This window comes from Platalea leucorodia (assembly GCF_965183815.1).
Source record: "Platalea leucorodia genome assembly, chromosome: 6".
Taxonomy (NCBI): Eukaryota; Metazoa; Chordata; class Aves; order Pelecaniformes; family Threskiornithidae; genus Platalea; species Platalea leucorodia.
The window spans coordinates 60,751,474-60,766,591 of record NC_138828.1 but is presented as its reverse complement, the minus strand read 5'-3'; the positions used below and the strand labels follow the sequence as shown (position 1 = coordinate 60,766,591).

The window sequence follows — 15,118 nt, the reverse complement described above, 5'->3', positions numbered from 1 at the left end:
AGATGAAGAAACAGTTCTCTCAGAAACTCAGAGAGGGTTGTGCTCCATGAACACCCTTAAATAGTTATCTGGTGTTCAAATAAAATAAGACATCTATATTCTGACTTGTATCCAAGAGCTACAAAGGCTATAAGTAAATAGATGTGTTAAATACCTTTACATCCATCTATTCACTGTTCTCAAGAACTTAAATGGGATGAATATAGGACCGATAATGTACCACACTGACCCAGCTTCTCCAAAACCCTGTGTTGTCCAAAGATTACTATTGAGGACAAATTTTACGCTGGTAATTCCAGTTAACACATGACAATTTCAATAGCTTGATTTCCTCACTAAGTTAACAAATTAAATAAATCATTATCAATCCTGAACAAGACCTTTCCAGAACAACAGTGGGATTCCATGTAGAAGAATATGTACCTAGAAGAACACAGTCACATAAAGTTCGTTCATTCTCTGTATCCCTTTCAATATTTTTGGAATATGAATTCGGAAGAAAAAGACACTGTCTCAAGACAAAGAAGAAACTCAAAACATGCCTCTGGACGACAAGCTTAAAAAACTTCATAAGAAAATATATCACAGATTATGGTTAAGGAACTTGCTAAGCATGTATTTACTTTACATGACTGTATTTAGGCCATGTAAAATCAAAATGAACTAGGGAGACAACTACGAAACACATTGCCAGTCTGCTTTTCCGAGTTTGCAAGCATCTATGTTAACACTTTAAAGTGAACACTATGACTCTCGGAACTCTTGAAAGAAACACTGTAGTGCATTACATGAGAAAAATGTTTTGCATTTATCTCAGGAGACTCTTCAGAGAAGTATTCCTGCCAAAATTCCTGTACAGAGTATTTCTTTGTTTGGAGCAGTCCTCTCTGGCTTGTTCAGCCAGCCTGTGACAAACACGAGGGAGGAAATTTGACGACAAAGGAGAGCTAAACAAGGGGTGTCCAAAAAAGCTCTGTGCACTAGAAAGCACTTCTCAGAGAAAGTATTAACTCAACAACTGCGAATCAGAACTTGTTCCATGCATTTTGGATAAAGTACATGCTGGAGAGTGCTTTCAGATGTTGCCAGGAACAGGGAGTCCTGGGACAAAATGTAGACTTGATGATTAGGTAAGAAATCTTCACTGACTTCAGGTTCTGACCAGGTATGAGTCAACTAACTCAGAAATCAGAACAAATTCAGTTTTTCATTTAAAGAAAGAATCAGACTTGGACTCTCACAGGTGAAGGTGCAAAAAGAATTAAGATGTAAACTGGTCTCTTTGTGCCAAGAATGAACTGCTTTTCTGATGATGTATATTGTAGTATATGGTTATACATGCCTTTGTAATACCAAAACGACATAGGTCACAGCGGAACCAGACAATGCTTTAACAATTTAAAAAGAAGTGTTAACATTTAACTATTTTTTAAAATTCATTACAAGACATAAAGGAATACAAAAGTTATGTTTAAGGTATGAAAGATTACTTGAGGCATACAATGTGTCAAACTGGAAACAGTACAGAACGAGCTTCTGTATGACAGGCTTGTGTACAATAATCTGGGCTGAATACTTTAAGAAGCACTAAGCCTGCACTGCAGATGTATAGTGCAAATGATAAGTCAGCAGCAAACTTAGCATGAATTCTAGTAGGTTTGCATGGGAGAGGGAGTTTCCAGTGAAGCAGGACTCTGACCCAGCATCAGTGGCATTACATTTTCAAGTTTTGGAGAAGCTCTGTATTTTCTAATTTCCAAAATATTTGAACCGACATTACTTGGCATCTCTTAAGTGTGTTAGGAAATTCTACACGTATTCCTAGGCACAAATACAAGAATCTAAAATCATTACTTCACTTTAAAAGAAGCCTAGACAACTCACTAATTTGGTATACTATGGTGTGACCTATAGGCTACCATTTGGGCTTTCAGAATATACTGCTAAGCAGTTGTTGATGCCTTCTTCCCTTGGTTGAAGCATTACGCATTTCCAAGATTACTTGGAAAATAGATTACTGCAAAATAGAACAGGAGTTCCTCTTCCTAATTATTTTTTTCCAAGCATAGAAAAACTAGCAGCATAACAATTCTAGAATCATTTGACACTTACTCTTTGACATCACGAAGCTGATCAACATCCTGAGGTTTTGTGAAATCTGGATCATGTGCCAGTAAGTGAATCATATATGGTACCACATATTCAGGCAGCAAGGATAGCAATTTTTCTACAGTAACAAAAAAAATCACAAATAACCTCTGTATTATACACACACACATCCATCACAAGAAACACTTTTTCGAAGTATTAATTTTCAAATATGGAATATAAAATTTCAACTTGCATTTTTTTCCTGCAAATTTTAATTTTAATGATTCATTAAAAATAAATGAACGAGTTTTACTACTCCAAAACTACGTGGTCTTACTTCAGGAAGAAGATCATAAAGCCTAAAATATGAGAAAACAAAATTTTATTTTTTGAGTAAAACTACCACAATAACAGCATTGTATTTTACATGTATAATTCTCAGCAATGTACAGAGAAGTATTTTATGGTTTATGCTAATGCTAAACTAAGTAAATTTAGATTTGAATGTGTCTAATATAAAGATGAGGAAACAAATTAAAACTTATCCAGTGTTTCTTTACAAAAGCAATTTGCTTAAGTTTTAATGATTACTCCTTCCAGTTTAGTATTCGACTGTTGTATTCTTAACAATTTTACTGAAATACTAACCGTTAGCCATAGGATTCTGCTTAATATATTCTCTTCGTATACTGATGTTTTTGAGCAAGCACTGTCTGGCATGTGCTCTTCTCTCTTTCACAGGGTCTTTGGCACACAAAGCAAAGATTGCCATATATTCCAAAGGGAGCAGTAATTTCACAAGTGCCTTATGCAGTTTCTGGGCAAATATCTGCCTCACTTGGTAGCACTCATCCTACAGCAACATAAAACATAAGAGTGCAACCATAAAAATCCTGGTCTTGGAAAAAAAAAATTAAAAAAAGTGCATTTAAGGTGGAATTATGAGGAGACATTTTAAAAATATCAACAGGTGCAGCACAACAAATATTTGAAGTTTCAAGAACTCTTTTGAAAGCTGCAGTGAGGAATAGAAAATACTCAGTGTAGCAGCAACAAAAGCTCAGATATAAGGACCCTGAACTCAATTAATTAAGATTCACTTCAATTCAAATGCAGTTACTTACATTAATGACAAGTGCACAGAGCTGGAACTGTTCTGGGGTAATTATTTCATGGTAACAGGGTTCCTGTGCAAGCTTCATTATTGCACTACCAGCAGCTAATCGCAGTCGAGACATATCCGATTTACTATACAAACATGAGAGAAAAAAAAAAACCAAAACACAACTCTCCACAACTATCCTTAAATTACTTGCATGTCACGATTTCTTCTTTTTACAAGATCAATGAGCAATTAAGGTTTTTCTCAGTCAGATCAGATCACCATTCTATAGCTTCAGATCAAACTAAATTAACACAACCAAATTTGTGAAAATAAGGGGCTCTGCTTTCCTCACAAAAAACTTAATTCCAGTAAAATAGTGAAATGAGAAGAGTCAAGTTTCTTGTTTTCGTATCAATGTCTAAATGAAAGCAACACTTCTGCCACAGATTTTCTCTTTCCTTCCTTCATACTCAGAATGAAGATGAGGTGCAGTTACCTCATGGTTGGAATGAAGAAGCTCCGCCCAAGATCACCCAACTTTTAAGTGTGTTAAGTCTCATCACTCAATTGTTTTCAAAGATACTCCTGCAGGTCTTTTACTCTCTAGAATGTCTTTTACTATCAAGATATCTACAGGGTTCTGAGTTAGATTACTAGTAAATTACAAGAAAGAGGGATTATCAAGCATATTTTTGTACTAGCCATTCCACTCCTAAAATTAAAACTCCAATCAGATCTGTTTTGTATCATCCCATTAGCCAACACTGTGCTCAACTTAAAATTCTAAAAAAGGTCCAAAAGAATTAATATTCTTTGAAATTCTACAACACAATTGATGGAAGCCTGAAAGGAACAAAATCTGACCTGATTCGTTTCTGTTCTGTCAAGTCTCCTTCACTGACGAGCATAGCTGATAATAACCGGAGCGTGGAATTTGCAGATTTTGACTGGTTGTTTTTCATACCCAACAGCCAGCGTACCAGAAGTTTAATTGCTTGCACCTACCAAACATGAACAAATAAACAATGAACTTGCTTCCTAAAGTTGAAAAGGCACTAAAACCTACTGCTGTCAAGCTGAAATTTCCATAGACTCCTATTTATTAGAGCTGATGTGTTTTTAAAGGAACAGAATGAAGCAGTAAATATTTACAGAGTGAAGAAGGAAGTAGCAGTCTTGGTGACATCAGGGCATTTCAACTATGGTTCAGTGTCTTCTCACAAGTGCATCTAGAGGATGCAGGATACTTGCTACATGATTAAAAATAAGAGCAACTAGATAAACATTTCTAGAAATGGCCATAATTAGATTCATGATAAATAGCCTATAAAGATGAATGAATAAAATTCACCAAGGTCTCAATTTATTTCAAGTCTGCTTACAGTCAGTAAAGCCAAATTACCTTTCTTGTAAGTAAAACTAAAGCTTTTGAATCTCTTCATTTTCTCAACATTCAGCATAATTAATATCGGTAAGTGAAGACAGCAAAATGCACGGTTTCTACCAGTTCTATAACTGTGTGTATAATCCACAAAACCTCTAGAACACTGCATATTCTAAGGAGACTAATACAAAAGTACTCAAAGGGATTTATTCTAATACTCTGCACTGCACAACTTGGAAAAAAGTAAATTTTTAATCTCAAATATACACATTATTATTGACAGCAGATCATTCACCTTTGCTAGTACTTCTGGAGAAACTTCTTCATCTGGAGACCACAATTTTCCATTTTTCTCACCTGTTGACTACAGACATTCATGTAAGTTTAAGAACTGGTTCAACCCATACAGAAAGTATAGAGGTAAAAATGGAAAAAAGTCATGGACTAAGCTTTCTTTCACACAAAGAGCTTTTATAATGCAATATCACTGTACTAGCCATTTATAGAACATTCCTTTATTGACTCATTTAACAAAAAAAAGCTCTATTTCCCACACAGTTAATAACAGGCAAACAGAATAGTAAGAACTTACCAAAAAAAGAAAATCTTACCCTGTCATTCATTAGGAGATCTTTCACAATGAAATTTGCGACAACAGATTTCATTGGAGAAGCAAACTGGTCTGGAGCCAACATAGAAATATGACCCAATGAGACTAACGGAGTTATAAGTTGTTCTGGTACATCAGCATTCAAACTTCTACTAAGAGGCTGAGGAAGAAGAAAAAAAAAAAAAAAATTCAGAATTCAACTACAGATAAGCAAGTTAGCATGCCTAATTTATTTTACTGCTGGAATGCTGATGAGTTTCACAGTTTTTCCATAAGAATTAATAAGGTTAGCAAATCAAAATGGAGAAAGAATGTGATTTCCTAATTAACAGAGTAACCAAAAATCTCACTTGAGATAAGAGCAAAAAATGAATGTTATATTCTCTTCCTATTTTAATGGTGAAACACATTCAAACCTGAGAGATACGGAAAAAACTCTGACTCATTTCTATCCAGGAGTTGTGAAAACCTGAATCCTAACTGCAAATGGCAGAAAATAATAGCAGGTAAAAAAACCTTGGAAACCACCAGGGACATTTCTATCAAGCAATCACTATTCCCCTTCCAGTTAACAGTCACCAGGATAATTCTGCGCTGCTGTATCACTCAGCACACTCACATCGTATTCTGGTATTAGCGAGGGAACATGCACTCTGACAGAAGTCCAAGCAGAGATCAAACTCAGTAAGCTTAATTCAAAGCTTTTCACACTTCTGAATTATGCATAGGTTCAAAGACAGCCAAGATTAAGAACCTAAGCTATTTTACAAGTGCAGATTAATAATATTATTTAAGAGATTACAGTGAAAAGTAATAACCTCTCTGCTCTGTATAAGGTGACTTTTTGCTTTATAACTTGTCTAAGCAAGCAGTAAGTGAGCAGTAAGTTAAAGTCTGAGCTTACAGTCAAGTAGTTATTCTGCACTATCTTCCTCAGTGAGAAAGTGCTCTATGTGCAAAGACCTTAAAGCATGGTAATTTAATACAGTTCGAAAGTAAAGGATGTTATCTCTCATTTAGTATCTGCTAAATGTGTCCCATGAGATTTCGTGTGGATCATTCTAGCACATTTAGTTTATTTCCCCCTAACTTTTCCCATGTAGACAAAAAGGAGTACCTTATCTATCAGACACCAGAATATTACAAAATCATGACTGTAAGAAACAAACATTAATAATTTGCTATTATAAAATTAATGACTTATCTCAACTACCATGCACCTGTAGGCTTGCTGACCTCACAAATTGTTATCTGTTAATAAACAGTATGAATTAAATTAATGGTAATTACTAGTATCAATTAAGAAGAACAGAAACAAATCTTAAAAACAAAAAAGCAAGACATACCTCAAAGATCTGTGCAAGTTGCACTTCTTTATTTGAAAATATGGCATGTATACAGTGAACAGCTTGTTTTGCCTGATGAGGAGTGCCTCTTTTTGCTTTCTGATGCAAAATCGGAATTAGTGTTCTGTGAACATTAAACAAAATACTTCAAAATGCAATTTGCAATCTACAAAAAATAAAGCTCTTCACCTATACAAGTCTATCCTTACAGTCTTATAAAGAAAGCATTCCTTTGAAGTCTGTTCAGGAAAGATCATAATCATATAGTGAAAAGCAGGATGGAATTGTATTTAGTAATATTTGTTGAACACCTGACTGTACACAGTTAAGCAGAAAAAAGCCCACAGGGAAAAACCAAACATGAAAGAAAATAATGATCAAAATAAGGCTGTTTAGGAAGCCAAATATAAGGTGGGGGTAACCTGACAGGTTCAGCTAGGGTAAACTCCTGGGCTTGTTATCAAAGCTTGGAAGTGACAGAGCTGAAGAAAATTTATTAAATAACCATTAAACATTAGCGTGCTTATAGGTCTTTACTACCTTAACTTTGGTCTTTAATCGCAATGTACACTCAAGTGAACAACCGCTTTGTTCTGAGCTTTTGCATTTGAGTCCCCTGAAATCCATCTGCTGATCAGAGGCCACCGAAGGAAAGAGCGGGGCCAAAGCCGCTCCAGAGACCGGGCTGAGGCTGCTCAGGCTGTTCGGCTCCACTCCTGAGAGAGTGCTGGCAGGCAGGCCTGTCCCCCGAGAGGTCATCCTCTGAGACACTAACTCATGAGGTTTACCATGCAACTCACAGAGCAGCTGACACGAGAAAACAAAATTGCCTAGAAAGCATCTGACACACAAACATCTAAAAAAAAAAAAAAAACCAACTCGCTTTCTTGAAGGGCTCAGTAACAACACAGCATTTAGTACACGGATTATTTAGCACGCAGCCTTCACTGACACACTCTACATAATCAGAATCGGCAACAAGAGATGGATGAAGAGCTTGCAGGGTTGAAAGAATGAAGTCTCAAACATTTTCCTCAAAAACCACATAAAACCCAAACCCAAACAACAGACCCCTAGAAAAATGTTAACAGTATCCTGAAGTAGGAGAATGTCTCTTCTCAAACCTGCTAAAATTCCACAAGTTGGATTACATAAGAACCAAAATAGCAAAGAATTCAGTAAAACCCACAGCTAAAATAAGCTTCAATGCCTAACGTACAGTTTTCATAGTGTAAGTACGTGCACATTAAAGGGCTTTTGCCAAGCAACGGTGCATCAGTTACAAACCATACCTCATCACACCCCAACTGACATAAATCTGCAAAAGGTGAAACCCGACATGTTTACATGCACCTTTACATGTTCCCACCTACGAGTTTACACGTGGTCCACAGGCTCTCTTTGGGCATGGCCAATGCTTCCATCAGACTCAAGAGTCATGTGGCAGTCCTTGCCCATGGACTAGGGCACAAACCTAGTCGTTTCCCACACGAGGAAGAACTTGGGCTACTGCTGGTGACCACTACTTCAACAGACAGCAGGCAGCCTGTTCACACGAGCGGTTTTAAAAAAAACAGGTCACTTGAAGCAAACTATCTTGCTGATTATATCAAATCTTTCATTTATGATAAAGATTTCTGAATATATAAAATCTGGAACATCTACTTGTCCTCAGACTTCTTTTTCTTTGTGTCAGTGTAAACACTAACATGGTTTTGGTTTTCAGAACGTTAACTTGACTTGCTTGCCAACCATGCCAAAGGCTAGATCTCCATTTTGACAGTGATATTTTTAAGTTATTTGAGACTGCCCAGACTATACTTCAGCAATACCTGGCTAAGGCACGAAGCCAAAAGAAACATCAGCAATACCAGCCCCCTTTTTTTTTTTTTAGTCTTGACTAAACTCCAGTAGGGAACTACAGACCATTGGGACTATACTGGGAACTATACTGACAATGGGGATTGCTGGGCTTTTCATTCTCTTCACCCCTACAAATGTCTTAAAAGGTGTCTCATATATGCACTTGTAACATTTTTCTTTTGCCCAAAATCTTATTAAAATCCATAAGAATTGCTGAGGTTACATCTTCAATTCACCGAGAATTTAAGGTGTACATTGGTAGGCATTTTTAGCATGGTAATACCCGAGATGCTGTTTCAATATATGAGAACTTGAAACCTGTGCTTTTTAATCTGGATTAGTTAGTTACTAACAGGCTAATTTTAAGGTTTTAGATGTTACCCACAAGGTTTTAAATAGTAGATTATGCAGCTATAATCAGCAGTTAAAGCATGAATTGCATAATGACGACTTATAGACAGCCAATTATTCTTTGTTAGAAATTCATGCCTACTTGTGGATCTTGTTTTCCAACTTGTTTCATAACAAACAGAGCTGTTAACCATCAGCGATTATATTTTCGTTCCTTACAAAGATAGAAAAATTGTGTGAAGGACAGATATGAGTAGAAATGATGCCAAGGAATTACATGTTCTCTGTATTTCTGCTGTTGCTTATTTTGTAACCTGGGAAACATGCTACACGCTGGTTTTAATGTGTCTATTATAAGAAGATTTTTAAGAAGTACCTAACATCTTCAATGAATACACAAAAATTGCAAGAACGCAGAATTTAAAAATGAAGAGACAGAAAGGTAGTGAAGGAATACAAAATTATGGAAGAGATGTTCATATTTACAAGACTATAAAGTAATTTTAGAGGCAACATATTGAATAAACTATCAAGAGGCAAAATTCCAGGTCTGAAAAGCAGCATGTAAAGAAATACACTCACGATCTTATCTGTGGCAGGTCTGTTTCTATTTTGTGACCCGTGTTTCTGAAAATCTGTATGGCTGCCTCAGCTACCTTATCGTCTTCCATCCTGAGGCACTGCAGCAGAGACTCATAGGTCTCTGCAGAGTGGAACGAGGTAGGATGTGTAAAGGACAGAACCTGTAGATACACATTAAAAGAAAGGTATATTTATTCATGGTAAATGAATCATCAGGAAAACAAAAGTTATGGCTGTTCATGAGCACTACCATCAACATAAATAGCTATTACATATCTCATATGAGATTATTACATTCAATAACTGCATTTTGGAGAAGGTGATATAAGCATTTTGAAATAAATTCATTTATGCTTTGCTCTTCAGCTCCTCCCCTCCTCCAAATATTTTATAAGATACTACGTTATTTGAATATGTAAACTTATTTATTAAAATGAATACTTATTCAAGAGTAATAATTTATATTCCAATCTATTTAAGAATGCCTTTTTTCAACTTAATTTAACTGAACTGAAATCTTAATTTCTCCAGAATCTATAGTCCGTGAGCAGAAATCAAGAAGGTTAAGATATCTACAAACAAAACATAGATTACTGTCCTTCTAATCTAAAGCCAATGAAATAGAACACATTCTGTTAAATAGGAGAAACGTCAAATGAGAAACTAAGCATACAGAGATTCAAGGCAGGGCAAGAGAGAACAAAAGGTTATCACAAAGGAAAACTACATTAAGTATAGTAACATTCAGATAACATACGGTAGGGAGAACAATGAAAAGCTGCATGTATTTTGTGTATTCTTTGCATTTGTCTTATCTTGGTTTCTTCGCTCAGAGTTGCCTACTTGCGTGAGTATCAATGTGTGAAATAACATTCTCAAAGATATCCACGTCACAGCAACAAAATCTTCAACCCCGGCAGATTTCTTTTCTGAGCTACATTAGCTAACAGACATTACTTCCTTGTGTACTTCTGTATAACTATTTCTACCATGGTCTGCATTACCATATTTGGTGCGATGTCTCCATAAACTCCATGTCGTTCATTCACGCTTCTGAGAAGTCTCACTTTAATTATGTAACCTTCCCCTCCATTCCCTCCTATGCTTTATACTACACTTTGTAACATATCGAAAATAAAGTCTCATTAGCGAACTGCCAAATCCACCACAGATGTTTCCCAGATATTTCAAATCCTTCTTTCTCCCCCAGCCATTTCTCATCACCACTGAGAGCACAATCCCCCACCCCCTTTTATTTCCCTCTACATAACTTGGCTTAAGTTTATTGCTTGCTTTCCTTCCAATATCATACAGGCCCCAAAGAACATGCCTCTCCTAATTTCCTCATTTCTCTTCCTCTCACTTTACCTCTGCACCTTCTTCTATATGACTTCCCTAAGCTGAAACCAATTTCTGCTTTAATGTGCGCATTTCAACTCTTGGCACCCTTTTCAAAACATACTTCTTCCAAAAAAACATCTCTTTCATTATTCTTTTCTCAAGTGATTATTAATAACCACTTTCATACATTGAAAAAGTAATTAGCTAAATATTAACTATTAAAACCATGCTAACATTTAACTGTTAGTCATACAACTTTTGTCCCTTCCATTACAAACTATAGCTGCATTAATGTAGATTACCTTGAGAAGTTCAAGTCCTGCACGAATAGCAGTATCAGGACTTACACCCTCCTCTTCATCATCAGCTGTCCCCTCTATGGATTTATTCATTAGTTTTACTAGTGCACTGAAATAAGAGATACAAAAAGAAAAAAGCAAATTAATGTGACAATGTACAATGTTAAAAGGCTAGAGATATCAGCAAGATTACTTAAGTTTTGACAATAAATAAAGGGAAGGCAATAGCCCTTTGCGGGGGGGGGGGGTGGGGGTGGGGTGTTGTGCTGTTTGGTTTTTGGTTTTAGATTTTGGTGTTCTTTTGATTTTTATTTTTTTTTTTAAATCAAGCTATTCCATTATTCCCTTTCCTTCTGACTTAGCTTTCTGTAAAATTAATTCTTTAGGAGGAAAAAAAAAAACAAACAACCAAACCCACCATGTTGGCAGCATTCAGCTCAACACAGTTGCACGAGTTTCAGAATGTAATTAGGTTGCCAGACAAGTCTCAAAAGAAATCCAAACATTCTCTTACACAATCCCACAAAAGCTAATTAATTCAACTGCTATATAAGAAGACTGTGTTGCAGTTAACTACGTGAAAATTATGATCATCATTTTCACCTTAAGCCCCACAAGTAGCAGTTTCACTGGGAACAAATACTATATTTTTAAAATCATTTGCAGACAGCACTGCAAAGAAGTAGAAGAAACAAAAAATCAAATTGCATTCTCTAGGCTGCTGGAAATGAAGACATCTACATAGGAGTTTTTTTTTTAAAAAAGCATATTTACTGCTAGGACAGGCTAATCTAGATCCCCAAAACATCATCTTTTTTTTTTTTTTTTTGGGTGTGTCATTTAAATTATCTTTATAATCGTTCGTGAGACAGTATGATCTTTCAAACTTACCTAATGGCTTCTGAGTCAATATGTACAGGGGCAATTCTTTCCAAAAGAAATTTGACCATTTCCAGAAAAGGATTTGTTGGCTGCTTAGGATTTGCAAGTTTCCGGGCTATCTCTCTCTACAAGAATGTCAGACACAAACAAGAATTATACTCATTTTACTTACTTCTTAAGCATGTTGAATAAGCTAAATATAGCCACTTCTTTTAACCACAGAGATTGTCTATATAATCAGTGAAACGTATTTTAAAGGGGGCTGCTGTTATCTCCAAATCTATCTTTATCCCATTATATTGAAAGCACACATACTTTACCAAACTATTTAAATGTAAGATGCATTTAGGTTTCTAGTGAGAGTTCTTCAGAGTTTCTTATGGAATTGCAGCAGCAATTACACCAGCAGAAGGTGGATAAGAAGATAATTTTTGTTTTGAACAGAAGTCTAAAAACCTCTCAAAGAAAGGACGACTTGACCTTCCTTCTCCTAAAGTGCTGGATGCTGCAGACCCTACAAATTAGGAAATTGTTCTAACTGTTATGCTAAAATATCTTCAGGCAGTGGGAAGAAACCTTCCTCTTGACATCGCATCACTGCATTCCCAAAGTGCAAAATTTACTAGTTTAGAAGCAGACATACTCTGTTCCCTTCCCTGGACAATTTCAGAGCAATTAGACAAAACCCAAGAAGCCTATGTTTGTTTGTTGATGCTCTCTGTTGTGATTTCTGTCAATGAAATTGCTTACTTTATTTTAGGACCACAATTAAAAAAAAAAAATTAAAAAAAAGATCTGTGATTGTTGGCACAATCCGTAAATCTCTGGAAAAGTCCAATTTAATATTAAGGTGTGTATTTTCATCAAAGAGGTTAAACAGATGAGAGAAAGACTGATCTCAAAATAACGTTCTAGGAAGAAAAAGAAATTAATAATATGCACATGGTATAATATTTGGCTTGCTGGTACTCAGAAGTTTAACCAGTGTCAGAAGACAGTTTAGGAACCTTACCATAAGAGAGACATTTGAAATAAAATATTTTAAAAAATTAAACTAGTCTTTTAGTCTTTGTGCTTGATGCTCATAATCCCAGGAAGTAATAAAGTTAATGTTTTCTTAGGAAGCAAGATGATGATCATAAATTATATTTTCCGTAACCTCTACAGGTTAACCAAAAAGGTATTTTATGAAAATTGGAAACATATAAAAATAATGTTAAGGTACCAAAAGAGACGACTAACTCTGAATAACTGTTTTAAGCACAAATATTTAAGGCATAAAAGTTTTCCATTTCCTTACCACACAGACATCTGCCTGTTTACAAGAACATGTAGGGCTAATTAACAGTTCAAGCTGGGACCGAAGTTTCTCATCGTCACCCAGAACCTGATTGAATTTCTTCACAAAATCTTGTGCTTTTCCAGGATCTGGAAGGTTTTCTGTATGATTAAACACAATTTAACATAAGATAAATTTGCCACTTCAGCATGCCCAAGATTCACAGAAATACAATTTCCAGGAATGCTGTAATAACAGTTTATAGCACTTATTAACACTTACTTGCTATGGTCATCAGCTTTCCAAACATGGCAGCACTGTTTGCTTCTGACTGAGGACAACAGCAAAAACAAAGAACCAAATCAGCGATATCTCCTTTATAAAATATACCTTCAAGCTGATCTGTTAGTTCTTCTGCAGCACTTCATCCTACTCTGGAATCTTATGTTTTATGGTTTTGTTTTAAGAATAAACACTAGAATAGTAGAACAGTATCATTAGCAGCTGCTACACACAGAAAAAGGGGGAAAAGAAATCTTCTTGCAGTATCAAAGAACTGCAAAAATTCACTAAGTCACATAACAGATCAAAATCAATTGTTGGTAAAAGACCCCAAAAAACCCCCCGAACAAAACAACTCCTCCAATCCCACCCCCGCATCAAGCCCCTTCTATTTAAACTTTCTGGTAGTTTGAACATAGAAGTAAAATTCCAGTATAAATACTTAAAAACTTTTGTTTTCAAACAAACAAATCATTGCTTTATTTTACAACATATTCCACTCTCAAAATATGTTATAAAATCAGAAACAAAAAAAAGTATGTCAAAAGCAAACAAAAACTCGGAAAATTTTTTTTTAAACTTTTTCCAGAGTTATTGACCAGTAATATAAAATAATGGTAAACATAAGGAGCCTATACACCTTTAAGCATTACTGAAAGTATCTTTACTTAATGAGAATGGAACATTGCGTATATATATAGAAATCAACAGAATAATAAAGTCACACTGAACAAATAATATATCAAAACCCCCCCCGTAAATTAGTCTAACAGGTCCATTGGATAAAGTATTAATATTTTCAAAACCGTACAGTGGGCTGCTTATGCAAGTCTAGTAATTCTCGTACGTGACTCCTTAGCATGTTCTGGCACTTCCACATCTCATTCAGTGCTCTGCAAAAATGCAAAACCAGAAAAGAAAAGCTTACCAATTTGCTCATGACAAGAACAAGCTGGATGTACCAGTAAACAAGATTGATTGATTATTTATTTATCTTACAAGCGTAACATCTGCTAGGTACAAGCAAAACATACCAAGTATTGAAAATAACCATTCTGAACAAGGTAGAACCGATTTTTTTCTTTTTACAGAACATCACCTCTCTTATTATTCTACTTGGAACAATTTCACATATGCAGGACAGCCACGGTATGTCTTACAACCACCCAGATTATCTTGAAAATAACATTTTCAACATAAAAAACAGGCCACTATCAACCAGAATTCAGTTATAGATATCTTCATGGACCCTAATATAGAGCAAATCTAGAAGTCCTTACTTGCGCATTTTTAACTCTGCATTGTTTTCATCGAATGAAAACGAATAGATAAAACCACTCTTCTCAAACATCAAGGTATCTTTTAGTCCAAAGGACATGTAGAGTGTGTATATAAAAGGGAAATGTTTTGAAATACTACTTGCAAATAATGCTAAGCATCAGTTACTTATATTTTTATTTAAATCCTGATAATACAAGTAAGATTATACAGATCTTGGAAAAGCCTGAGAAAGCAAGTATTTGCTGCATACAAATGAAACTCACTTGACAGCATTTGGATCCAAGCTAGCATACAAATAGTACAAGCACTTCATTCGCTCTTCCGTTTCCAAATTGTGTGGAACAAGATACTGAGCAAAGATTTTTTCTACCAGTAATCTGCAGGAAAAGAAGAGATAAAAACTACATTCCCAAAAGTGGTGA

General features: G+C 35.5%; 1 protein-coding gene across 4 annotated transcripts in view; it reads right to left on the bottom strand.

Moving 5' to 3' along the window:
- PDS5A (PDS5 cohesin associated factor A) overlaps positions 1-15,118 on the bottom strand; it is an 86,206-nt gene that overhangs the window by 16,023 nt on the left and 55,065 nt on the right. Inside the window, exons 13-26 of one of the 4 annotated variants that reach the window (XM_082316536.1) lie at positions 14,960-15,073; positions 14,227-14,308; positions 13,416-13,464; positions 13,155-13,294; positions 11,864-11,979; positions 10,976-11,081; positions 9,333-9,493; positions 6,537-6,660; positions 5,192-5,350; positions 4,876-4,944; positions 4,061-4,197; positions 3,216-3,339; positions 2,740-2,944; positions 2,113-2,227 (exon numbers count right to left, since the gene is read on the bottom strand). In XM_082316536.1, coding sequence (XP_082172662.1) covers positions 2,113-2,227; positions 2,740-2,944; positions 3,216-3,339; positions 4,061-4,197; positions 4,876-4,944; positions 5,192-5,350; positions 6,537-6,660; positions 9,333-9,493; positions 10,976-11,081; positions 11,864-11,979; positions 13,155-13,294; positions 13,416-13,464; positions 14,227-14,308; positions 14,960-15,073 — 1,701 coding nt within the window. Of the gene's footprint in view, positions 1-2,112; positions 2,228-2,739; positions 2,945-3,215; positions 3,340-4,060; positions 4,198-4,875; positions 4,945-5,191; positions 5,351-6,536; positions 6,661-7,076; positions 7,393-7,443; positions 8,083-9,332; positions 9,494-10,975; positions 11,082-11,863; positions 11,980-13,154; positions 13,295-13,415; positions 13,465-14,226; positions 14,309-14,959; positions 15,074-15,118 lie in introns of those variants that run through there. The other 3 variants (XM_082316537.1, XM_082316538.1, XM_082316539.1) reach the window with 3 other exon arrangements.